Consider the following 25,007-nt stretch of genomic DNA (forward strand, 5'->3'; position numbering starts at 1 on the left):
CACCCCTATGTGTCGCGCGCGCGGAGCTTGCCAGTCAGTACCAAGAATACATATTATTACATATTAGAAACCGACAAAGAAAGATTTAGAAGCTGTCCAGGGCGTCTAGCCTCTAGGGCTAGGGCATGCAATATCTGTGTGGAAGCTTGGGATCGTGGTAGACGGTCATACATGGGCTGCAGGTGTGAAGTGCTTGGGGAAAAAACAGAAACAAAGGAAGTGTTCCAAACTTTTTGAAACTTTTCTGACAAAATTGGCCATAGTTTAGTTCAGAAGCTGGAAAGCCACCATCCCCACCCTACCATCCTACTTGCTGTTTTTATTTTATAGGATTTTGCACTTCAGTGGATATAGTTATGGAAAATCAAGTGAAACGTGACCCGAGGCGGTTGCCTTGACATCTCCTTGCACAGCTCTCACACCCAGATCAAAAGTTAAACTATACCGATATGTACCCAATGGCAACGCATTGCCAACAACCTCAAACCCAGGTGGAAGTGAGTAACACTGTCATGCATGCAAGTACTTGGTGACCATGGCAATATTCTGCCCCCCCCCCCCCGCGCACACACAACATGCACACGGACACACACACATACACCATCACACACACACACACACACACACACACACACAACAACAACAACAACAACAACAACACACACACAGAGCATGCACAAGCACGGACCCCCCCCCCCCCCCACACACACACACACATGCCACCCCTTCCACACACACACATCAGAAGAAAAAAACACGCACGTACACGCACGTACACACACACACACACACACACACACACACACACACACACACACACACACACACTCCACTATCACACACACGAAGTGAAGGGCATCCACACAAGATGAAGCATCCAACATCCACCATTACATTAGCTCCAGTTCAAATACAACATTCCGAATTGGAAACTCTCAAGTTATTCATTCACCGTCAAAACACCAGTTCATAAACAATGGAAATAGCGTGAACACCGGAATTGTATGCATAGAGAAAAGCAAAATACTACAAATTCCGAGTCGATATGAATATTCAAGGGGATTGTTAGGGAAGAAGTTACTGGAAATTTTTCACAGCCACCGTCAGGACTAAAATCAACGCAGTAATTCAATTCTAGAAGTTGGCTATGACAAAGCAATGGTGTAGTCACACATGCTGCTCACTACAGTATTGGGAGTAGCAGCTTGGCCTGATCTGATGTACATGTAACTACTAATGACTTACAGCATTAGCAGAGGTAACACATTGGATCTTTTTCGTCAGCTCAAGGCTCTCCAGATCAACATAATTATGTTGTGATCAACAATCAGGATTACACATGACAAAGGAGGGAACCCATGTGAAACCACTGGATAAAGTCATGCCTCATGGCATACATGTACATAGTGCGACACATAAGACGGATGACATCCAGAAGATGATATGAAAGCATGAGCCTGCAGTCTTTGACAGTAGTATATTCACTGCAGCTACAATCCGACCTAACACAAAGGTTGAAATGACAAATATGCGAGAGATCAGGCACGTCCATATTTGCTGATATAAAAATCACAGTACAGTACTCCGCAGAAATTTCAAAAATCACGGCTAGAATTTTGGGGGCGTTGAAAATGGAAATGTCTAAATATAAATTTGAAATCAGCCACGTTGACCAAGCCTGAGACGTTGCTACGGGCCAGGGATGTTCTCTCTACTTCAGTATGTTGAGGTGGTTATCTCGCCAGAGACTGTACAACCGTCATTGTCTTCCGACTTCAAAGCTCGTGCCTTATACGCTATCTTGGCTTGGTAAGACGTAGCCCTGACCGCACCCACAATCCATGTGTACCCTAGAATGCAGGGGACCCAATTCACAGCACATTTGTACTTATATTGCTTGTGTTTGTACTTGCTGTATTTCCAGTATGGTTATGTTTGGCTCTTCAGTACGAACATCCTATTTCCATTAATTACCAGTAGCCAGGTAACATGCCAAAGGATGCCCACTGAAATCTAAGACCGTAGTCTCCCACTACACGATTATACCCCCCCCCCCCCCCCCCCCCACCTCCAGATTGAATTCCACTGGACTCCCCTTTTTCTATAGTGCACCCTGGTTCAGTTAAAAAATGTGGATTTTATACTCTATCACTCTATGGCTCACACCTCTTTGTACAAGTAAGAACAGGTCAATCTGTTCAAACTGAAGAAGTAATCATTTCTCAACCACTGTTTTGAAGAGTTTAGTGTAGAGTCATGTACTTGGTCTACAAGCAGCCCCTCTCCCTCACCTATCCTCTCTTCTCTGCCCTCCTTGCCAATTAATAAACACAGTCATGACTAAACCCCTGAGATTGCTCAACAAAAGTCTCAGGAAAGCTAGCTGTTTCGACCTGCTAGGTCTCCTCAGGAGAGCCCAGAGTCACTGACCGAACCGATCGCAATGTCCAGTGAGAAACTTTTTATAACCGGCTCAAAGCATCAACGCCAAAGTGCTCCAACAACGAGAAACACAGCCTGAGCTTTGACACAAGGGCAGGTAACTTTGACACTAACCAGAAAGAGTGCTGAACCAAGCCAGGGCTAGGGAGCGTGATATTCAAAATCCCTGTATTTTCGGAGTGCATCATAAAAAATACACTGCACTATATTTATAGACATACCTTTGTGAAGTCACTACCATACCGTGGCTATGATCAGATTCATTGCAGACACACCGCAAGCCTAAGCATGTGTCAACAGAAAAAGCAACATACCGCCAGTACATGTAAGAATTATTATTTGTTACTATTCGGCAAACATACACTACTTGAAGTACATTAAATTTTGTATTTATTCAACATTTCCCGGCTCGTCAAACGACTGCCAATGGCAAATGAATGTGAAATGAAGGGTGAGAGCCAACCATGGCATACATGTACTTGCGGAATCATTTCATTTTACTTTTTCAGCAAGGGACACTAGCTGCCAAAGCCAAGGACGTATTTTCTATCAGACTGATTTAAAAGTACAATCCTGTGGTAATTGTTCAACAAAGAAATAATATTATATGCTCAAGCAAGAGATAACAAGAAACAGGCAGCACCTCAGAACCATGTTGAAAATAACCAATAAGGACACGACAGGGAATACGCACGGTGATGCAAGGTACCACTCTTGTCATACAGGAAACTGCCTGAAGCTATCATGGTGAAAGGAAAACAACTTTTACAAAAGAAGTGCTGTTTTCTCTATTCTAAGTTGTTCTCTGGCATGCATAGACTATGGAAATGATATTCCTATGGGGGATAGTTATGCATTTTGTTGTACTTATGGGGCCTCGAAGTTCAGAAAATTGTGTTTTTTGTACTTTCAAGTGACCATAAGTTATGATCAATAATCCTGATGCTTACATCCATATACATGTACATGCATGTGGCGGACAAAAGCAGAATGATGAACGTACAGTTACTCGATGTACATGATTGTATAGTATGCACATGGTATGGGTCATTTGTCACAGTTGACATGTACTCGTACTCGTACAGACTCACGCAGTCATGGTGGACTCCTGTCAGTACAGTCAACTTGGCTTATAACCACACTCGGCAGCGGGGCATCAGACTGAAAGTGTGCTTATTCGCAAAGTGTCGGTATACCCGAAGTCTCATTATAATGTATTACAGTTGGATGGAACTTTGCTCTGGGCATGGAAATTCTGTCGTTATTCGCGAATTGTCGTCATATCCGCAGTCGTTATTAGCGAAGTTGACTGCACCTGATGTCTAGTACTGGACGTACACGTAGGCACGCTGCATGCAAAATGAGCGGTTTCGCCAGCTATGCCTACAGGCTCCCAGGTAGCCCTTTCCCAAAGATGCTCGCCACTTTTTTTCGCAACTTTTCGCTATTTTGGAAGAAATCGCAACTTTCGCAACTTTCTTCATTTTCGCGAACTACTTCGCAACTTTCAACGGTGTTGCTTTTCCGCAACCTTGGCCGCATGCGCATGGCATGGGGGTCAAAAGTTCAAGTCACAGACTACTGGTACAGTCATCTAGGAAAATGTAAAGAGCATACTCGCTCATTTCTCTCGTGCCTTCGGACTCATTTCAGAGAAACAGTAGATCTACGGTAGTGGCGCTATGTGCATTCCCTCTTTCAAGATGTAAAATTGCAGTTCTCAGCAGGAGGGAGAGTTTCTGTAGCTGCATTTCCGCATGATGGCCGCGAGAACACGTTGCGAAGTGTTGGATTCCTCCAGTACGGATTATGAGCTCTCTGAAGAGTCTAGTTCTGAGAGCGAGTCGGAAGATTTACCTCGTCCAGCCGCTATTGCTCGTCCTCGTACCGTTCCGAAGAATGTTTCACCGAAGCCTGCCGCAATAAGAGGTGAAAGAACGCTCAAGAACAAGAGTATCTTGGATCGCATTAACGAATTTCCAAACCAGAGCCTCGTTCGTAGAGACGGCCAATTATTCTGTCGTGCGTGCCATGATTGTCTTTGAAAGAGTTCCATGAAGAAGCACGTGGGATCAGGCAAACATGTTCGCGCTATTGAAGCTGAACGGAAGGAGAAGAAACGCCGCCAGCAAGGACTCACCGAAAGTATGCAGAAGTGTGCCAAAGACGTGCGGCCAGTGGGTGAAACCCTGCCTTTGACACAGTGGGTGAAACCCTGCCTTTGGCACAGAGACTTCACAGGATGTCAGTTGTAGAGCATTTCCTTCGTGCTGGAATCCCTCTGACCAAGATCGACGAACTCCGACCATTGCTTGAGGAGAAGTTTCGGCTGACATCATCTGCTCACATGAGTGAGTACATACCAGCCATACTGGATGAAGAGCGGAAACTGCTGGCATCAGAGCTAAGGGACCAACCCATTAGTTTGATATTTGATGGCACAACAAGATGGGGTGAAGCCATCGCTATTGTTGCCAGGTTTGTAAGTGACGACTGGAAGATCCAGCGATGGCTTGTGCAACTTACCACTGTTGCCAAGGCAGTAACTGCACCACAGCCAGCCCAGGTTATCAACAAGTGTGTTTCCACACGGTACCAGCATCCTGCCGAGCTTGTGGTAGCAGCAATGCGCGACGGTGCAAGTGTCAACACTACTGCTGTTCGAAGTCTTTCCGTGTTCTACCCAAACATGGCTGACGTTGTGTGCTTTTCGCACACGTTGAACAATGCTGGCAGGAGATTTGACTTTCCAGAGCTGGACAACTTTGCGCAACTATGGACTTCATTATTTGCTCATAGCCAGGAAGTGAAGCTTGCCTGGAAGGTCACCACTGGGACGTCCATGAGAAGGTTAGTCGCCGACCAGATGGTGGTCCAAATGGGAGATGCTGAACCAAGTCAGCATTTACTTTGGTGACATACTACCATTTCTTCAAGAACAGCAAGGCATTGCACCAGCGACAACAAGGAAGCTGCTGGACCTCGTTGAAGCACCCCACAGTGCACACGCAATCCGTCTTCAGCTGGCTGCCTTCATTGATATTCGTAAGCACTTTGTGCAGGCAACTTATGCTCTTGAAGGTGACGGTCCTCTTGTCTTCTCCTGCTATAGGATACTTCAATTCGTAGCCACTGCTCTGATCCAGAAAGATTGCCCAAATCTCAAGGCAACTGCCCGAGAAATTGGGGACGAAAATGCCATTCCATCAGCACCACTTGTCACTGAAACCCTGCTCGGAGCGCAGCCGGCCATCACATGGTTTTCGCGGAAGTTTAACATGGACGTTGGTGAAACGGTGACAATGTTTCGCAGGGCACGATTTTTTGATCCCGTTGCCGCTCAGTCCCTTGACATAACGCCTGACAAAGTGCGGAGCCTGTCCTGCCTTCCATTCTGAAGTGATGCAGAGCTGACTGGCATGGTGGAAGAGTTACCATGGTACCTTGCAGCTTGTGCAGGAGTGTGTTTGGACAGCGAACTGCACAGAAGTGGCAATGCTGGTCTCATGAGAAGAAGCTACCATTGTGGCAGGCAGTATTGCATAAAGTACTGAAGTGCTGGTGCAGCCAAGTTCTGCTGCATCAGAGAGAGAGTTTTCAGTCTGCTCTCAAGTTGCTTCAATGAAGAGCAGAGAAGCGCCCTGGAGGAGACCGTCGAAGTATCCGTGATGCTCCGCTTCAACAGGAAGCGCTGAAACATGCATCGAACGTACTTCTCGAAGTATGTGGCAGCACTGAGCAATGCTGCTGTGCCACTGAGCGAAGCTCTAACAAAAGAACAATGACTCATTCCAAGTCTGTCTATTTTCTATAGCTAGCTTGTATTCCCCGTCATATGTAAGCATAACTTTCCTCAGGCAGTTGTGCTGCACCAAGGTGTTATCTATTTCCGCTCCTTTTTGGTTGTTTTCCATCATTGTAGGCACATGAACTCTCTCATTTAAGTTGCGATATTATCAACTTTTTAGCATATGTACGCATGACTTCCTCAGGCAGTAGTGTTGTCTATTCCCGGTCCTTTTTGGGTTTTTTTTTACCCACAGAGGGTGGTGGCGTTGCTACGGATGCGAAAGACACGGCCTCCAGCCGAGTCTAACGCGAACCGAGAATTTTTTTGGTTGTTTTTCCATCATTGCATGCACATGAACTCTCTTATTCAAGTTGCGATATTAGCAACTTTTTAGCTTTTCCGAAAATATGGATGCGATTTCAGCAACTTTCACTTGTTTTGGCATGGTTGCGAAAAGCAAGTGGTGAAAAAATTTGGTATCTTGGGGAAATGGCTACTCACAGGCCTGATCATTGAATACCCAACTTCTCCATCTCAGATATTATTTGTTTGAATTTAAATACATCATTTTTACGAACAATTGTTGGGTTTTTAGTGATCTTTTGATAGCCAAACTGATTAGTACTGTGGGGAGTGTTAGCCTAGGGAACCCTTTGGGGGGAGGGGGGGGGGGTAGAATGAACAACCGTAGTCCCTGCTTACCTCTGACTCTGTTGAAATCAGCCTCGGTTTCACAGGCAGGTTCCTGGCAGAGCTATGCCCAGCTGCTGCCCAGTCTGACGGTGTAGTTGTACTGTTGAATAGTGCGTCACGTCAGTACCTTGGGCGTCGGACCTTTGTGGTGATAGGCTTTCTCATCCCTTGCTATACAATCATGCAACTGACTCCAGACGCTACGGTAGTTGCAATTAACTTGTCAGAACGAGTTTCCGCCACGTCGGGGTGAGGAAGTAAGTAATTATTTTGTATTAGTTGACAGCAGCATTTCAAACACGCTGTCCTTGCTGGCGGCTCCCTTTGCTTTTCCGAGCTCTGCATGGCCTGAGTATTCTCAGTCGACGTACTACTCGCTAGGCCAACGTCACTCAGTAAACTCTAAACTAATGCCAGTAATGGCTACAAAAGATTGACTCCTTCTCTGTCCTTGTCCATGCATGGGTCACTGATAGACTCGCTGAGAAACAATCCAAGATAGTCGCTGAACATGAACAGCTCATTCTCAAAGTACTGTAGTGGCAATAGACAGTATTCTAATACTGGCTGTAAAACTAAGTTACTTGCAAAGAAGCAGAGTCAGTGCATAGTGGAGAGCGCACTAGAGTAGAGATGGGCCCGGGGAGACGCTGATGAGCTGTTTTTTTCGGAAAACATTTTTCAAAAATGCATCCTCCGTTGTGTGAAGCCTCCCAATTGGCCAAGCCCTATAGCATATTATAGCTATCCCTGTGACATAGGGCGCGTTCGAATTGTCACTCTTTGACTTTTCGAGGAGTTTCGTTTTTCTGAAGAGGTGGCCTCATTGGCCTCTTCAGAAAAACGAAGCTCCTCGAAACTCCTCGAAACTCATCTAATCCGATGGGAAGGTGGATTAGTTTCGAAGATTTTGGAATAGCTACGTCACGTAGCACGTGGAGATCGTCGATCTAATCGGACGTCATCATCGCCATGACAATTCCACTGAAAAACTCTAAAAATGATAGAAACGGTTCTAATGGGAATCTCTTTATAAAATTTGTTTGAACAGTTGATGAAGACAATTCGAACGCGTCCATAATAATTGTTGCGTGCCGCACGTGTCCGCGAAGAGCTACAAAATGTAAGAGTTATGAATAATTATAACTCATTAACTGGTTTTGAGGGAAAGAGACAAACGGGAAATTATAACTCAGTACAATCATGTACCTTCAATTACATGTATTTTCAAAGACGATGTCATGCATGAAGAGCATGCAGTTTGTGTGAGAAATCTTCCGTTGGCTGACAGGAATGAATCGGAATGAGTGAGCTGAGAATTTAGGCATTGGCGGATAATGCTCGAAAAGGTGGCAGATTCTGCTCGAAAAGCAGTGAAATTGGCAGAACCATACAAACCTTATGGCGGGCAATTCCTCGAATTCTGCTCCACTTCTTTATCCACATACCAAACATGCATGAAACTTACATGTACCAGAAAAAGTACCGAATTCTGCCAATTTTTCTGCCGGCATTATCCGCAAAGGCCTAGCTGAGATACAAAATATCAGTCTGTTCTCGCAGTCTTGTCGAACCCACTACATGTACATTGTACATTGTACTACTAATACATGATTGTATCTACTAGTGACGTTACTCTTCCTTTGAAGAAGCCAAATTATTATTTCAATATTAAAAATATTATTACGAAGTAGTGGTTGGGACTTCGGCGATGATTTGTAAGAAAGGGTTTGCTCCCCACACCGGATAGGCCTTGACAGATTATGCTAGCATAATTTTTCGCATAATTCCTACCAAAATCACAAACACCTCGTGAACACCAGATAGCAGCGTGAGTCAGTGTCGCTCCTGGTGTTCACGAGGTGTTTGTCGCGCTGGAAACGGAGCGTCTCTGTAAGTTTCTATCCCAGGTGATGTTTGTGCCTGGAGAGCACTACATTGTATATAAGTGGTGCTCTTCAGGCACAATCTTCCTCAGCCTACTCAAGCTCAACTGATGAGGGGTGAATTCCCCGAAACACTGTGTATTGAGCAGGGAGTGGTTCCTTCTTGCAGGTTTGCCAAGTCGAAGGTTCGATGGACTTCTCGTGTGCTCTGGATGGCAGTCGTGAGTCAGTCAAGTGTCAAGTAAAGTCGGCGGAATAGCGCGAGCTCCGGTGTGGGGAGCAACCCCTTTCTTAAAATATTATTGTACTATTAAACTTAGACGTTTGCGACTTCGGCGGTGTTAGTCATGAAGTTGGTTGCTCCAACGACGAGCACACTCTTCTTGCCGAACTGAACACTTGACTGAATCATGACTATTTTAAAGTATTATTGTACAATGTACGTGTACTGTATTGCACATACACGTACATTGGACATTGTACGTGTATGTGCAATGATCACATGCTTTTGGTGAGTGTGTTTGGCCGTGACGCCGAGACCTAGTAGTACCTCAGGTTCAGGTTGGCAGAGTCATCAATGCCCCACCATCACTGCCGCGTCTCGGTGCAGCGCCTGCTCATTAGTTGTCACGTTTGTCCTAGTCTCTGTACCATTGACATTGTCTTTCCTTATTCTTTTCGAGCTGGTTATGTGAACATAGTAAAAAAATAATAATAATAAAAATGCACTTTCCAGTACCATAGGCGTAGCGTATACATAGCGTGTCTCTGAAATCCGACTTCTTCAGCACGGTGGGACTTTTCCAGGACGGTTGTGCTGTTAACCACGTTGACACGCCCTTTTCGTCTGCTACTGCGAGCAGCTGCCACTGGACCGGTGAAACCTCCGCGGCAAGCAGCTCTGTCTGCTGCTGTCGGCACCCACCGACTTTTTCCTGGCGGTTTTGTCGGGCGATGCCTCGTACCTCGGCAACGGCTTCGAGATTGGCCATGCCCTCCACGACACTCAACTTCTCAAGACGCTTTTCGAGTTTTGCTGCGGACTGATGGCTGGGGCGTATCGTTTGCTCTCCTTTGGGGCTATTAGTATTAGTATTAGTATTACTAGTACATTGTAAATAACGGAGAGTCGTAGGGTTTTTACACTCCCTGTTAAATTAAGTACCGCCGAAGTCGCAATATCATTGCTCGGACTTTATTTCTCATTATCGAACGGGACACCTGGACACTGACAGCCGTAATACTGATGAAGGCTTTGCCAAGGAAACGGCAAATGAAATCATAAAATATGTAGGCTATTGAAAGATATCCCACAATGAGCCAGATAGCGAGGATATTGACAGCGGATGAAGTCTAGAGAAATAATATGGGGAAACTGTGAACGACTGGAGGAGAGCTATACTGCATTGGCGTGGAGAAACTACAAAAAAAAGTAGATGTGCACTTCAAAGTGCTGTGCTAGAATCAACCACTGCTTGAGCCCTCTAGGCTAGCTCTCTATTATTGTTTCTCCTCCACTTACTCTAGACTAGAGCTCCCCTGGCTGTCACTCATTCCCCCCTCATCTAGGCATGTGCGGATAATCATCGCGGCTAGGTATTTGCTGCGATAATGCTAAAGGCAATGCTCATAGTATGAGGATATACAGTAAAACCTGTAACTAACGACCACCGTGACTAGCGACCAGCCTGGTACTACCGACCACTTCGCCAGGCACGGACGGTCTCACATTCAAAATGCACTGTGACTAGCGACTACCTGCTGAACGCGACCAGCGACCGCCTTTTCTTGTCCCAAAGATGATTTTTGACCCGTAACTAGCGACCGCGTTAATGTTGCTTCAAGCTCCTTCTTGAAATTTTGATGATTTTCCGTGGTCCTGAAAGGAATCTTTCGATACTACAGCTGAAGAAATGTACGCAGATCATTTTGACTGTGGAGTCGATGTGGACTGCACTACACCTGTCAGAATTTCAAGCGCTGTCTAGAATAAACATGATAGGAAACGTCTTGGAGAGCGCATCGAAAGCGCTCTCTGATTGATGTTACTACTCGGAGGAGAAACGAAGACTAAGCGGCTTTATCACCCCAGTAACACACACGAATCGACGATGGCATCAAGGAATCCAGAAACAAAGCAGCACCGCAAGGTCCTGATGCTGAAGGATCGCGTTCAAGCAATCAAGAAGTCGCAACAAGGACAGTCGGTACGATTGATCGCATGAACAAATTTGAAGCCCAGCGCAGAACGAAACTTCCACAGGGAGCGCTTGACTCCTGGCTTCAGAAGTAGGAGCTGAATTTGATGTCCGCAAAAAATATTTTAAAATCTTCTCACTCTCTCTCTCTGCCTCTCTCCATCTCTCCGTCTTTCTCTCCAAGTGTTGTTTGACCTGAAATAAGAATGGCATTGCGCAAGTCTTGGGGAATTGTATTAGCTGCATGTTGATATACATATCATATAAATGGGATCCATATATGGTCGCGCGGTGCAAACCTCTAACTAAAGACCACCTGCCACTAAAGACCGCTTTTGCTGGCACCAAGGGGTGGTTGCTAGTCACAGGTTTTACTGTAATGCCACTTATAATGCTCGCACTACTCCATAATGCCCGTTTGAAAGTTTGAAAAGTCGATTTAAGAAGGCCGTCTTGGATCAAGGCCAAAGCGTAGAATAAAAATACTTAAACAGCAGTGAGCATGTTGTCTGAAACAATCCACTGAGAAGGTTGATTTGCAACGTCAAGTCTCCGGACGAAGCCGGACGGGTTCAGATGCACGATTTTCGGAACTGGACCTAGACAGCTTCATGCATGACACCGTTGTCGACCGGCAATTATGCTTGTAATGCCAATTTTGCATGCGAAATGGTGTTATAATGCCAGCATTATGCCACCTGGAAAAAAGGGACTATAATGCCAGCCATAATGCTAGCATTTCCCGCCCATGCCTACCCTCATCAGTGCAGCCAAGTCTTCCCAAGATTGGCAAGAGGCTACAATAGGCAAGACGTGCTGTAGATCTACCCTGACCTGAGTCTTGGTGGAGCAGTACCCTTGCCTAGTCTTGGCTTGCCGGAGTCTTGCCACTCAGGCACTCTTGCCACTCAGGCACTCTTGCCACTTGTCTTGGTGCAGCAAGTGTCTTTTATTGATTCTAGAAAAAGCTGCTGCTAGCATGCTGTCAGTGTCCTGGTGTCACTGTGCATATGTATATGTGGCGTGCTGTGGCGTGCTGGTGCCTGTCATACTGCACTCACGTCACTCAGCATTATTAGCTAGTGACAGCTACAATGAATGACTATGTGGTACAAAAATAGTAACATAAGTCATGCCCATCGATGTCGAATGACGGGGAAAGTCCCTCCAAAGGCAAGTGATTATCGAAAGTACCGGTACGGGCGGCAGTCTTCTGGTGTGTTCCCAACCGATGTCTTGCCTACTCTTGGCTATGGCAATGGACTCATGGCCGTCATATCGCCTGAACGAGTCTGGACAAGATCGATACTAGCCTAGTTACGATCGCATTGTGGTCCCATTCAGCAGTACTTTAGTGCCAGGCATTGTTGTTTGGCGCAGTCTTGGTTGCAACCTTTGATGGTATCGGTTTGCAGTTTGCAGCTCTGCTTCAGCTTGCTAAACGAACTACTAGTACATGACATTGTACTTCTTTCTGTACCAACAAAAATAAGAAACGTATTTCTGTTCTATTGGCCAACACCCGTTCGACGTAATGGCTGAGTTGTCCATGCACAAGTGCCTGAAATCCCTGTCACACGACGACGAAACGAGCGGAGAACTAATCGGGCGCGAGAGACTGCTGGTGCAGGGTTTAGCACCTCGCACCGGACTGCAGAATATCTTCGGTGGCAACTGGTAGACCCTCTACTACTCACCCGCTCCATGGTCGTCTAGATACGTCACGTACTGCTACATTGACACGCCAGTGATTGCTGAACAGCTGGCAAGCAAGTACGAGGCGATCCTGGAAAGTCACCCGGTTCGTGTTGACGGCGACAGGTACATAATTGTACAGTGGTTTAAATCTGGCTTTGGAAAATTTATGTTTTCATTGCTATCAGGTTTGGCCTCATTTCCTCTGTGCTGCGCTGATGAGTCCACAAAGGACGAAACAGCATGCTGTCCACAGATTGAGTAATAATTATACAGTCATGTAATGTAAATACAGTCTGTTAGAGCAGGTGCGTCGCACACGGTACAGTCACTACGGTATTGACCGTACCACTTTTTGCCCTAGGTACCCCGCGGATCAATAAAATACACTGATCTGGGCTCTAAATTTCCAAAAATTTCGGCCCAGCCACCCCTTCCCCAAGAGAAACTTGCACTTTAGATGGCTGACCGCACCACACTAAAATACCTTCCGACGCCCCTTTAGAGTGACCGGATATAAGAATATATCGGCTACAGTGATATTGGTACGAATTATCAAAAGCAAAACGTATTTTATCCAGTAAAAGTATCACTATAACCAATATTATCGGATGTAATGATATATCGGATATTATGATGGCAACAAAGAATCAAAACATGCATAACACACTATAATGGCTGTAGTAACTTTAAAATGCATGTAGCAATAAATATCAAAGGCTCTATTTTTTTACTTTCTTCACGTTGCTTATTTTTATAGTGATACATGTACATGTACATAACAGAATTTTTTATGGAAATGCGGGCACTGTCAACTATGTAGCATGCTCATTTGTCAAAACGCCATGCTGGAAGTATTTTCTCGCCTTTCATGTGTCGATCGAAAAAAGAAAAAAAATCGATCGTATCGCATAATTATAGTGATGCATCGGTTCTAGTGATATAATCACGGAAATCAAAAGGGTACGCTATAGCCGATACAGACTGTACTTGTATTTGATATAGTTACACTGTAGAGTGTAGTGGCTGTGTAGTCGGCTATCGGGTTAACCTTTCGAATAACGACCTGTCCCTGTATCGTGCACGGTGGAGGGACCGGTCGTTAAACGTTAGTTGTGATTGTTCATGGTTGAAAGTATGCCACATCATAATGGTCACTACATTGTAGGTCTGAAGATCGTGTATATTTTCACGGCATGGGCAAGACAAATAAGTGGGCAAAGTACTTGTATCAGACACTGTGGTTGGTTTAATGTTTGATTTAAGTCATGCTCTATGTTCTAAGTATCCATGCCTGTCCACCTTAACCCTAAATGTATAGGCCGGACCAGTGCAGGGGTGTGGGTACTCAAGTGCATCCTTTGATCGTTTGACTATCTATTTCGTAATAGCAGCAGTACACCATGGCTAGTTTTTCGTGTGTGATGACTGTTTGGCATTTGTGCTGCTGTGCGTCTACGCTACACAGAATGGCACATCTGATATACCATGGTGAACACGACCACAGTTCCCTGGATGGTGAAGTCGATGTGGCGCTAATGCTCGACACTTCAAAGGACGGTACGAAGTATCTTCAACTTGTTCTCATACCAGAAGAGCTGCTCACAGTGATGCAAGCAAAGGAAAGGGAGAACGAGAAGGTGAGCAGCGCCCGCCAAAGCAAATTGCTTGACAAGAGCCTGGCAACTCAACCCTACTACTGAAGTATGACTACATGCCATCTCTCACGGTGATCAAAAGCCTGCAAAGCCAGAAAGTTGCTGCCTCGTTATTGAGCACCTCTGCTTGTGAGTGACAGCGAATTCTAATAAAACAAACAAACAAACACGAGTAGTATCACAGAACACGTCATAATCTTTGCACCCAATAACATAGAATGGTACTCATCAATTCCCTGAAATACTTATTGATTTTTCCTTCATGAATTTATCAGTTTACATGCTATTTTCAATGGAAACTCTCTCTCTCTCTCTCTCTCTCTATCTATCTATCTATCTATCTATCTATCTATCTATCAAGTATCTATCTAACTAGATATCTATCTCTCTATCTCTCCCTCTGTCTCTCTCTCTCTCTCACACACACACACGCACGCACGCACACACACACGTCTCCCTTATTATAATGGATCTGGCAATGGGCACGCTTAAAGTGCTGCAATGACCTACAACATTGGCCCTGATGGTGAGAACACCAAATCACATTGGCCTTGATGGTGACAACACCACATCACTGCAGGGCCATTCACCGGTTTTGCTGCCCATGACCAGGGTCCATTTTACCAAACAAAATTTCATGAATCCCGATATCTCACTAACTGTTACTGCTGTATGCCATACTCTTCAAGTATGTGTTATCTGGAGTGTGCTGTCGAATCATTTGCCATAGTAGTTACTCATCATATCAGTTGAATATTTCTTACCACACCAGTGCACCTTCATCATCACATGACTTGACATATATTCGCTATTCACACAGGATTTCTGGAAATCATTATAGCTTTGACTAGAATGCCGGGCCTCATAGGTATGGCCACTGGTGCTCTGTGAGACTGTGATATCTAGGCATCGGCGGGTAATGCTAGCCGTATGGCTGGCATTATAGTCCCTTTTTTTCCAGGTGGCATAATGCTGGCATTATAATACCATTTCGCATGAAAAACTGGCATTACAAGCATAATTGCTGGTCGACAACGGTGTCATGCATGAAGCTGGCTAGGTCCAGTTCCGAAAACCGTGCATCTGAACCTGTCCGGCTTCGTCCGGGGACTTGAAATTGCAAATCAACCTTCTCAGTGGATGGTTTCAGACAACATGCTCACTGCTGTTTAAGTTTTTTCTTCTTCTACGCTTTGGCCTTGATCCAAGACGACCTCCTTAAATCGACTTTTCCAACTAACTTTCAAACTGGCATTATGCAGTAGTGTGAGCATTATAAGTGGCATTATATCCTCACATTATGAGCATTGCCTTTCGCATTATCGCAGCAAATAACTAGCATTACCCGCCCATGCCTAGTGATATCCGGCTTTTGTCATTGGCTGACATTTTGCGGGGGGGGGGGGGGGGGTAGTAGCAGCTGGGTCAGTTGGGGGGGGGGGGGGGGTACTTGGATTCATTTAAAAATCACCGTGTCACTTGTGACCCGACTTGGTCGGATACATGATACATCGAATACTTTTTTTTGTACCTCCAGGTCTGACAGGCTGCAGGCGCGTACATCAGGGAGTAATACAAATATTTACAACTCCCTGATAAGTTGCCGCATTTGAATGTACCCGACTCTGACCGAGTTGCAAGAGTTTTGCCAGGTATACGTGTACCCGGGTTTTTCTACATCTGGCCTAGAGGACGCACTGAGTAGATGTGAAGATATCATTATACACGCTAGCAGCTAACGATTTAACGAATTTAAGAAAATCGTTAACATTTGAAGTCGTTATGTGCCAAACGATATGTACAAGCACAGTCATTTGCCGGTTTTGAGACAGAATTAGTTAGAATTTCACCTCGCTAACCCACAAAAATCCGGAGATCGTTAACATTATTGACGTTGAAATATCTGGTGTTACAGTATGTTCCCTCAGTTGAGGAGCTGAAGTGGAAATCGTCTTATAGCAGAGACAGCAGCTGTTTCAAGTCGGATTCGAGCTGTTGTTGTTAATGTTCCTGTTGTTGCTGCTGCTGCCGCCGCCGCTGCTGGTGGTATTACCATTGCCATTCCCATTCTTGTTCTTGTTCACCGTAGTTGTCCTTTCAAGGGATGCTCAATGAAACTATGCTCTCTTTATTTAGAGTACACTTCTTGTGAATAGCAAGCAGACTGAAAGAAGCCCATCAACTCGATAAGCATTGTCACGGTACAGAGGGCCGCTTCAGGGATTTTTTAAATTTCCATTCTGGCATGCACCAGCATGTTTCTGGTTCTGGCCGGATAAGGACGACCAAAGGAGCTTTGGGTGTGTGATCAATTTTACATAATGGCTAAGAGCATGCTGCAATCTGTTTGCCTGAGGACTACCACAGTGCATGAAAACTTTACAACCTGTAGGGAAAAATGCGCTGATTCCAATGGTGAAGGTCCCAGGTTGATCGGAGCAGCCGTTCCCGAGTCACTAGCATACCAGCTTGAGGTTTGCACTAAACTTGGTGACATCATGATGACTTCATTGACTTGCCCAGACTAGGCCGGATTTAAGACGTCAGAGAGCCTGATGATAGACTTTGTATGGCAGTAGATGGGGAAGTTTCAGTATTTTGGCTCCCCATTGTCCCAAAGAAGTCAGATCTTTTTCCAACTTGGGACATATGGCACCCTACCGGTATCCCGACTGGAAAAACATTCTAGTATGAAATTCATTGTTGCAGAGAAACAATAAATAAATTGGTTTTTCCCCATCTATTCCCATACAAAGTCTATCTCTCTGACGTCATAAATACGGCCTAGTCTAGGCAAGTTAATGATGTCATCATGATGTCACCAAATTTAGTGCAAACTTCAAGCTGGTATAACTCAGGAACGGCTGCTCCGGTCACCCTGGGACCTTCACCATTGTAATCAGTGCATTTTTCCCTACAGGTTGTAAAGTTTTCATTTTAGGGTGAACTTCTCAGTCTTTAAGGAAAAGTCTCCCCACTGGGGTATTGAGCACTGTGTGGACAGAGGAAGAATTCTGCTGTCACGGTAATAGCTGAAGATACTATGCAAATGAAGACATGGGTATAGCTTCTATCAATCAAAATCGTGAAACTGCTCGAAGATAATCTACTAAAGGAAATACTGAAAACCTAGGACTAACAGTAACAGAACGAAGCGAAGGGAGAAACAACGCACGCAGAGTTTCAGTAAAACATCTTCACTTACATTGTCCAAGGATATCTCTATGGAAGAAATGGTCCCCAGAAGCCACCATACTTCTCAACAGCTGTCTGACAGGCTTCTGGCCATGCACTCCCACGCTGTGGATTGAATGCTGTTGCATTCCAGGCTGACCAGCGCTCCTGCATGTGCTTCAAGATGTCGGGTTGGCTGCCGGCAATGTTGGTACGTTCCTCTGGATCTTCCTTGATGTTAAACAGGCAGGGCGTCTGTGAACAGTCCATCACTGCATCTATTCCACCTTTCGGTTTAGTGGAGTTTGGATACTGTGGTCCAGTCCATCCTGCCTGCAACATCTTAGTGTCGAGAATCTTGTAGTCTCCGCTGATCAGTCCCGGACTGAGTGGGATCTCCGTACGCGGTGATGTCATATTCTGTCCAGACAACACTGGCCACATGTCCAGACCGTCCACTGCTGGAAGGTTGGCTGCCTCCGCTCTAGCATCGTGTTTGTCCACACCAGCTAGCGAACAGAATGTAGCGTACCAGTCAGCCAGGGCTACATACCCATCATACTTTTGTCCACGCATAGATGCTGGGATCAAACCACCGGATGCAAATGCATTGACACGAACACCACCTTGCCAGTTTGACATCTTTCCACCTCGGAGTGGGAAGTTATTGGCTCCACCACCTGGATACTCTGGTCCACCGTTGTCACTGCTGACAATAATCAGTGTGTCGTTCCACATGTTGCGATCATGCAACGCTTTGGTCAAGTTTCCGATCACATCATCCAGATAGTTGACCATGGCGTGGTACTTCAAGCGAGTTTCATCATCGATGAAGCTGAACTTGTCCTGGTAGCTCTGTGGAACCTCCAGTGGTGCATGTACAATGTGTGGAGCATAGTAGAGGAACAAAGGAGTGTCCACTGGGTGGCTGCTTAGAATCTACATCAATTCACACACAAATAGACACCCACATGCATGCACACACATACATGCATGCATACAAACACACACGTACAGGTGTGGGTGCATGCACGCGCGCGCGCGCGCACACACACACACACACACACGCACACACACGCACGCACACACATACGCACACACACACACACACACACACACACACACACACACACACACACACACACACACACACACACACAGACCAAAGGTTGTATATCTGGTGACGTAGGCACCCTAGAAAGGAGACACTGGTAACAGGTGGGCCACAAGGCTTGGCCGGCCTTTTCCAGGGTTTTGCACTTGCAAACCATACCATCTGGTGCATTAGATGGGTCACCATATTTTGAAAATGCATGCATGCTGAACTCAGTGAAAACGATCCCATCAAAATTCTCAGAATCCATACTAGTCACGGTCTCTGATGGCTGTAAACACAGTACAGCTCTCTTTTGGCAGGGTCACTCATTTACATTGTACTTCAAAGTATGTGGTAGAACTTCCCCTGTACCACGACAGTACATACATATAGATTCAAAGTACTAGCGATTCAGCATTAGAATCTTCCCACGTACATCCAGAACGTGTTTCTTGAACATCTCCTCCTCATAGATGGTGCCGTTGAATCCCACCGCTGGTCCGTCAGTCATCCACAGGTCCGTGATGTCGCTGTGCCTGTGTTTCTCGTACATACACCCACCAGCCTGTACAGCACAGCACCGAGCAACAACCATAGTATACGAACATACCGTTAATCAGTGCACCATCGCATACTGCAGATGCATTGCAACACAGTGCAACACAGTGCAACACAGTCATGATTGTGTGAAAACATGTATAAACTATGTAAACAAAGGCAGAACAACAGGGACCAAACATCTTTCTCGTAAACTATGTATATGTTTATAATATTACCTGAAGCCGAGTGAATATGGGCGAATATGTACTTCAGTACCTATTATTGCACGATTAAAGAGGTCAATACAGTCAACTTCGCTAATAACGACTGCGGATATAACGAAAATTCGCGAATAACGACAGAATTTCCATGCCCAGAGCAAAGTCCCATCCAACTGTAATACAAATAATGAGACTTTGGGTATAGAATTTTCTGGCACCAACCAAAAATACAACTTTTAGCTTTTAAACCTTACCTGCAGTTCACGCACCTTTCCTGGATTATACAACTTAACTCCGCGGTTTATGAACTCTACAGTATAACTCTATAGCAGCATTGCGCTTTTTTCGCTCTCAACAGCATTTGTTGCTAGACACCTCTATGGTTGCAACTGCATTGCACCTATTGCACCTTTTACTGCATTTGTTGCCAGTCACCCTATGATTGCAACTGCATTGCATCTATCGCATCTTTTACTGCATCTGTTGATTTCTTTTGCTGTGCATATAAGCTATAGTCAGAGACAACATTTTTCATTCCTCTGATGAAGCACTCTACGTGCAGAAACCGGTCAGGTCTCATCCCAAATTTTTTGTAATAATAGTATGAATTTTAATTAACTACTGTGCCTTTGTTGTGCCAGGATATGTTGATGTGTCGGGAGTTGTCCGTCCAAACAATTTATCACTCTTATGTTCTTCCTTTGTTTGATTACTGCTCTCTCGTTTGGTCCTCCGGTCTATCCTCTGCTCTTATGCATCGGTTAGAAGTCACGCACCGTAAATTGCTTCGATTAATATTTCGCATGCCCCATCTAACCTCCTCTCAGGCGCTATACATTTTGGCTTCCGCTTCCCTCCTCTCTCTTTACGCTTTCCCCACTCGGCATGGTTCAATAATAGTTCGCCTACTAGATAATCTCTCCAGTTCCCACTTGCCAGATCATCGATCCTTTTAAATCCCCTCTATTAAAGTTCTTTTCTCATTGGTCTCGGCTTCCGCAGGAGGTAAAGTCTCGTGCCACCTATGCTGCATTTTGTCCCATTCTGCCTTAAAGTTGAATTTACGACGGTTTCGTTGGTTTCCATTGCTAGCCTAATCTTCATACTGCTTTCTCTCCAGGTTCCTTTAGTCCTCATTTCGTTTTGTTTTCATTGTTCTTTTCTCCTTCTTTTTCTCAGTTTTCCCCACCATGGCTGGTTAAAATCGCCCACATCACATGTTTATTGGCACTATGTCATCATGATTGTGGAATAATAATAAAATAAGAATAAGAATCATATATGTACGAATACTGGAAAGTGAGAAACTTTTGCTAGAGATTTAATTTCTCTATTTTCTTGACCACTTGCTGGTGAGCTGATCTACTCACCTCCCACCGCTTTAGGAGCTGCATCTGCGCCTTCATCCTTGAAGGGTGGTGGCGTTCCTACGGATGCGGAAAGCCCGGCTTCCAGCCGAGTCTCACGCGAACCGTGAATTTTTTTTTTTTTCGCGACCTTCACAAATTGCAATTTCAAATTTGGACTTCACGGAGAATTTCAAAGTTTTTAGGAAATTAGAGGCCACATGCCACGTACTGCTCTTTTTTCTCCGAAACTTAAAACTTGCAAGCCAGATATGAAAGAAAGAAAAAATCATCAGTCACACCACCGGGACTCGAACCAGGGATAGGGTCCAGCGGATAATGCTCCGAAAATGTTCGTATAATGCTAACCATAATGCTCCAAAAACTGCCTTATAATGCTGATTATAATGCTTCAGCAAGGGCTATAATGCTCTTGGTTTGGGACAAAAATGGAAGAAAGTCTGCACACCGAAAAACCTCCAGGAAATTATGCATATCGTTGATCTGCATCTGAAGTTGCCACCTTATCTCTCACGAGCTCCACCACTTCTTAGCACTATAAGACATGATCGCTTCTCCATTGATTGCTCTCCATTCCAACTTTGATGCAGGGTTGTGGCAGAATAGTCGGTGTATCAAATCTTCCCCCTAATTATCCATGAGTTGAGAGATGAAACCATTATTGCAGGTAGTCATTCATTGTTAGGATGAAGTTAATCTTGGCAAATAGTATTCCTGCCTGCAGACAAGCTGTCACTGCGTCCACTCTGTGAATAATGTCTTCATCTGAAACACCAGACGTGAAGCCAGCTCCTGAGATCCGATCTCAGATGGAGAGCCTCCCATTTGCGGAAATCCTGAAAACACGTGTACAGAAGTGTTTTTGCCACTCTACATCCTTTGCTTGTGCTCTCATCTTCTCCTTGAGATGGTGTGTAGACGTATGGCTTGCCACAATACTCTTCCTTTCTGATAGCATTTGACTGTAGGCCTGGCATTACAACCATCCACAACTAACTGTACGTGCTTCATCAGGAAAGTAAGACAGGCGCTGCTGAGCAATCGACTTGGTACTGAATCCATGAGAAATTCTACAAGTAGTTCTTTTCGAGCCTCCTGAGCTGGACTCGGCAAAGTCAGTTCTTTTGTAACGAGATCTTTCTGTTTATAGCCGCTCCTTCATCCTGGCCCAAATTTAAAAATAATTATTTAGCAATGCATCAGTGTCTACTTCAGTATCGCTAGAGATGCTATCGCCAGAGCCTCTGGCACAACTAGAAAACTCTTTTTCGTCTGTTTGATATTCGCTTCGCGTATGTCTCCTCCATAGCTCACCATTATTCTAAAAGTTAAAGAAACCTCGTAATAATTTCTCCGGATTTGTGTCACTTGAACTGCCTCGGCGCCTCGGTTGGCATGCTTCACAAATGGCTTGTATACATTTACCTGACCACATCGCTACAATCATAACGTTTTTTATGTAGCGATAGTTATGTAGCGTTAGTGCTAAAGGTGTTACGTGTCTACACAATCACAAACTCATGCGCCGGTACAATGCATAGTGCGGCCCGGAATGGGCGGAGCGTAGTACGCAAGAGGTACACAAAAGGAGTAAAATAGGGCTGTTTCGTTGTTACTCAGAGTTTCATGGCAAAAACCAATCATCAGACAACATCTCATGATCATGATTGTAGCCGATTGTTGCCAAAAACCTGGGATTACCCGATATTATCCACTATGAAACTCGTTATGCCGCTCAAACCTCACATAATGCTCGTTTGTTCCTTTCTATATAATAATCTTTATTTCAGGATTACTATGATGCTCCATAATGCTCTGACGCTCGGATAGTCGTATAATGCCGAATATATTGCCGGCATTATCCGCTGGACCCTAACCAGGGGCCTTGCTATTCGTGAGCAATGCTCTAACCAACTGAGCTATAGTATGGCTCTTATCTTATGTGAGTTGCCAGTATGATGCAAGCCAAATATGGATTGATCGAAGAAGGATAGATTTACCTTCACAAATTCGCGAATATAAATCGCCGCAAATTGCTCTGTACATTGATTGTAGACTGTACAAGATCCAATTGAAGAAATTTAATCGCGAAAGTTTCTCATCGCGAACCAGCGCAATTCTTCAAAACGCAAACTTTGTGCGCCGTGGAAGTTGATCGCTTTACAGTATGAAAAACCGTGGTAGAGCGCCATACTATGCAGGTGTGCACAAAGACAAGTGAACTTTTCCTGCATCTTACGTGCATGTATGCTGCAGAAGAACTTGACCATAGGTAGTATCATTAGTACTGTGTAAGGACACAGTTCCGTTTGGAATTAACTTTTGCTAGCCTATAGTCGTTAATAATGATGTACATGTACAAGACTTCGTGAGTATTCAACTCAAATTCGTGTTCCGTCAGCGTCAGTGTCAGCAAGTACATGTTGTACAATTTGTTCCCAAAATAACTTCGGGACAGTCTGTTCATGGTTTTCATTTGTATTGGACTCGTTCCCTACACTTGCGATAATTTAGCGGCAATTCTAACGTTGTAGCGTTGTTCTCTTGTAATTTAGTGGAACCTGTATTGAGTAACTGAGTTTTATGTTTCGTTACATTGTCGACAGATCTCCTGTGTACCGGTTTTGTGGCACAATGATTATAGCCATTATATTTTGTCGCATCCATTCTTGTGCAATCATGCATATGTAGGTTGGTTCTCTTCATGTTATTGTGACCAATTTCATAGATGTTGTTGCCTTGTTGCTTTCTCTCCCCTCTCCTCTCACCCAAGCCATTCTGCATAAGCAAAGCTATGGACGCAGCATACTGCTGCTACACTTCAACGCGGGAATGCGTATAATATTAATAATATAGTCATTAGGGGCACGAAATAACTGAAGTGTGTTCCTAACTAAAGTTTTTTTCTGAACGTTAGGGGTGACAGACCTCGACCAAAACCAAATTAAAATTAGTTCGTAACGAACCTGTTGGTGGAGATCTAACGAAAGATTTAGTAAACAAAAATGTGTACTTACACAGTATGGTATCCCACTGCTGACAGTACAATGCATCTCATTTTACAACTCCACTGCAGACAGGTTTCCCAAGCAAATTTGCACACATGCACGCACGCACACATACACACACACACACACACACCTGGCGCGTGCCCCGTATGGGTTCCTGGGTGCCCTGAACCCCCCTTTTTTCGCTCAAAATGCAGGATTTTGCTTCATTTTTTTAAAATTTTCCCGGGGAGGCCCCCGGAACCCCCCTTTGGAGGGCACCAGCGCAAGCGCCTGTACACACACTCACACACACACACACACACACACACACACACACACACACACACACACACACACACACACATACCACACACACACACACACGCACACACACACATTATTATATTTACACAAGTTGAGGGAATGGAAAAGGAAAAGTCTACACACCTAATACTAATATGCATACCTTTTCAGTGTAGAAGTCATTGGCATGGTGGAAGTAGCCAAATGTCGTGTCGAAGCCTCGGCCAGTTGGTGTATGATCCGGTGTGGCCATTCCAGCATCCCACTTTCCAACATGGTGCGTGGCGTAACCAGCAGACTTCAGCTTACTTGCCATACCAGTCATGTTGCGAGGAATGGCCGCGAATCCAGACACTGGATCCTCTGGATTGTGAACGTCTGGGCTAGCGTTGAGGATGTTGACGTGAATGGGTAGTCGTCCACTCATTAGAGATGATCGAGAAGGCGAGCAGAACTTGTACGCATAGTGCTGATCCAATTCAATGCCTTGCTTACAGAGCGAGTCAAAGTTGGGAGTCTGCACTTCTTTGGTTGGTGGTTGTCGATGATAACCAACATTTGCCCATCCCCAATCATCCACCAGAATCATAACGATATGCGGCTTGGCACCAGCCGCTGGCTGCACGAATCTCTCGCCATTGACGCCGTGCGTCGATAAAACCAGTGCCACAAAGCAAAAGGCAATGCCGATCATCGTATCCGGAGACCAGGCCCTCATTCTTGGTACGTTCTGCGACCCGTAACAGTCTGTTTGTGCCGGTAATTGTAGAGTTACGGGGTTTGTTTCTGAAAACTACACCGACAACTACAGTCAACTTCGCTAATAACGACTGCGGATATAACGACAATTCGCGAATAACGACATAATTTTCATGCCCGGAGCAAAGTCCCATCCAACTGTGACAAATATAATGAGACTTCGGATATAACGACACTTCGCGAATAAGGACACTT

The 25,007-nt window shown here is 45.0% G+C and overlaps 1 protein-coding gene and 2 long non-coding RNA genes across 4 annotated transcripts; 1 reads left to right on the plus strand and 2 right to left on the minus strand.

Annotated features, from left to right (window-relative positions):
* Positions 1-909: 909 nt before the first annotated feature.
* LOC135808741 (uncharacterized) lies at positions 910-7,530 on the minus strand. Of its 2 annotated transcripts, none has more exons than XR_010552115.1 (3): positions 6,935-7,530; positions 2,664-2,724; positions 910-1,502 (listed from the first exon to the last, which is right to left on the minus strand). It is a non-coding gene; the product is annotated as an uncharacterized LOC135808741 (long non-coding RNA). The 2 variants fall into 2 exon arrangements; XR_010552114.1 differs by having other exon boundaries at positions 910-1,850.
* Positions 7,531-12,238: 4,708 nt separating this feature from the next.
* LOC135808742 (uncharacterized) lies at positions 12,239-15,222 on the plus strand. The gene is made up of 2 exons (XR_010552116.1): positions 12,239-12,830; positions 14,173-15,222. It is a non-coding gene; the product is annotated as an uncharacterized LOC135808742 (long non-coding RNA).
* A 2,104-nt stretch (positions 15,223-17,326) lies between these two features.
* LOC135808743 (arylsulfatase B-like) lies at positions 17,327-24,868 on the minus strand. The gene is made up of 3 exons (XM_065321970.1): positions 24,217-24,868; positions 19,069-19,197; positions 17,327-18,475 (listed from the first exon to the last, which is right to left on the minus strand). The coding sequence occupies exons 1-3, from the start codon at positions 24,769-24,771 to the stop codon at positions 17,585-17,587; spliced, it is 1,575 nt and encodes a 524-aa protein (XP_065178042.1). The 5' UTR covers positions 24,772-24,868; the 3' UTR covers positions 17,327-17,584.
* Positions 24,869-25,007: the final 139 nt, after the last annotated feature.

The sequence above is a fragment of the Sycon ciliatum genome, chromosome 2 (assembly GCF_964019385.1).
Source record: "Sycon ciliatum chromosome 2, ocSycCili1.1, whole genome shotgun sequence".
NCBI lineage: Eukaryota > Metazoa > Porifera > Calcarea > Leucosolenida > Sycettidae > Sycon > Sycon ciliatum.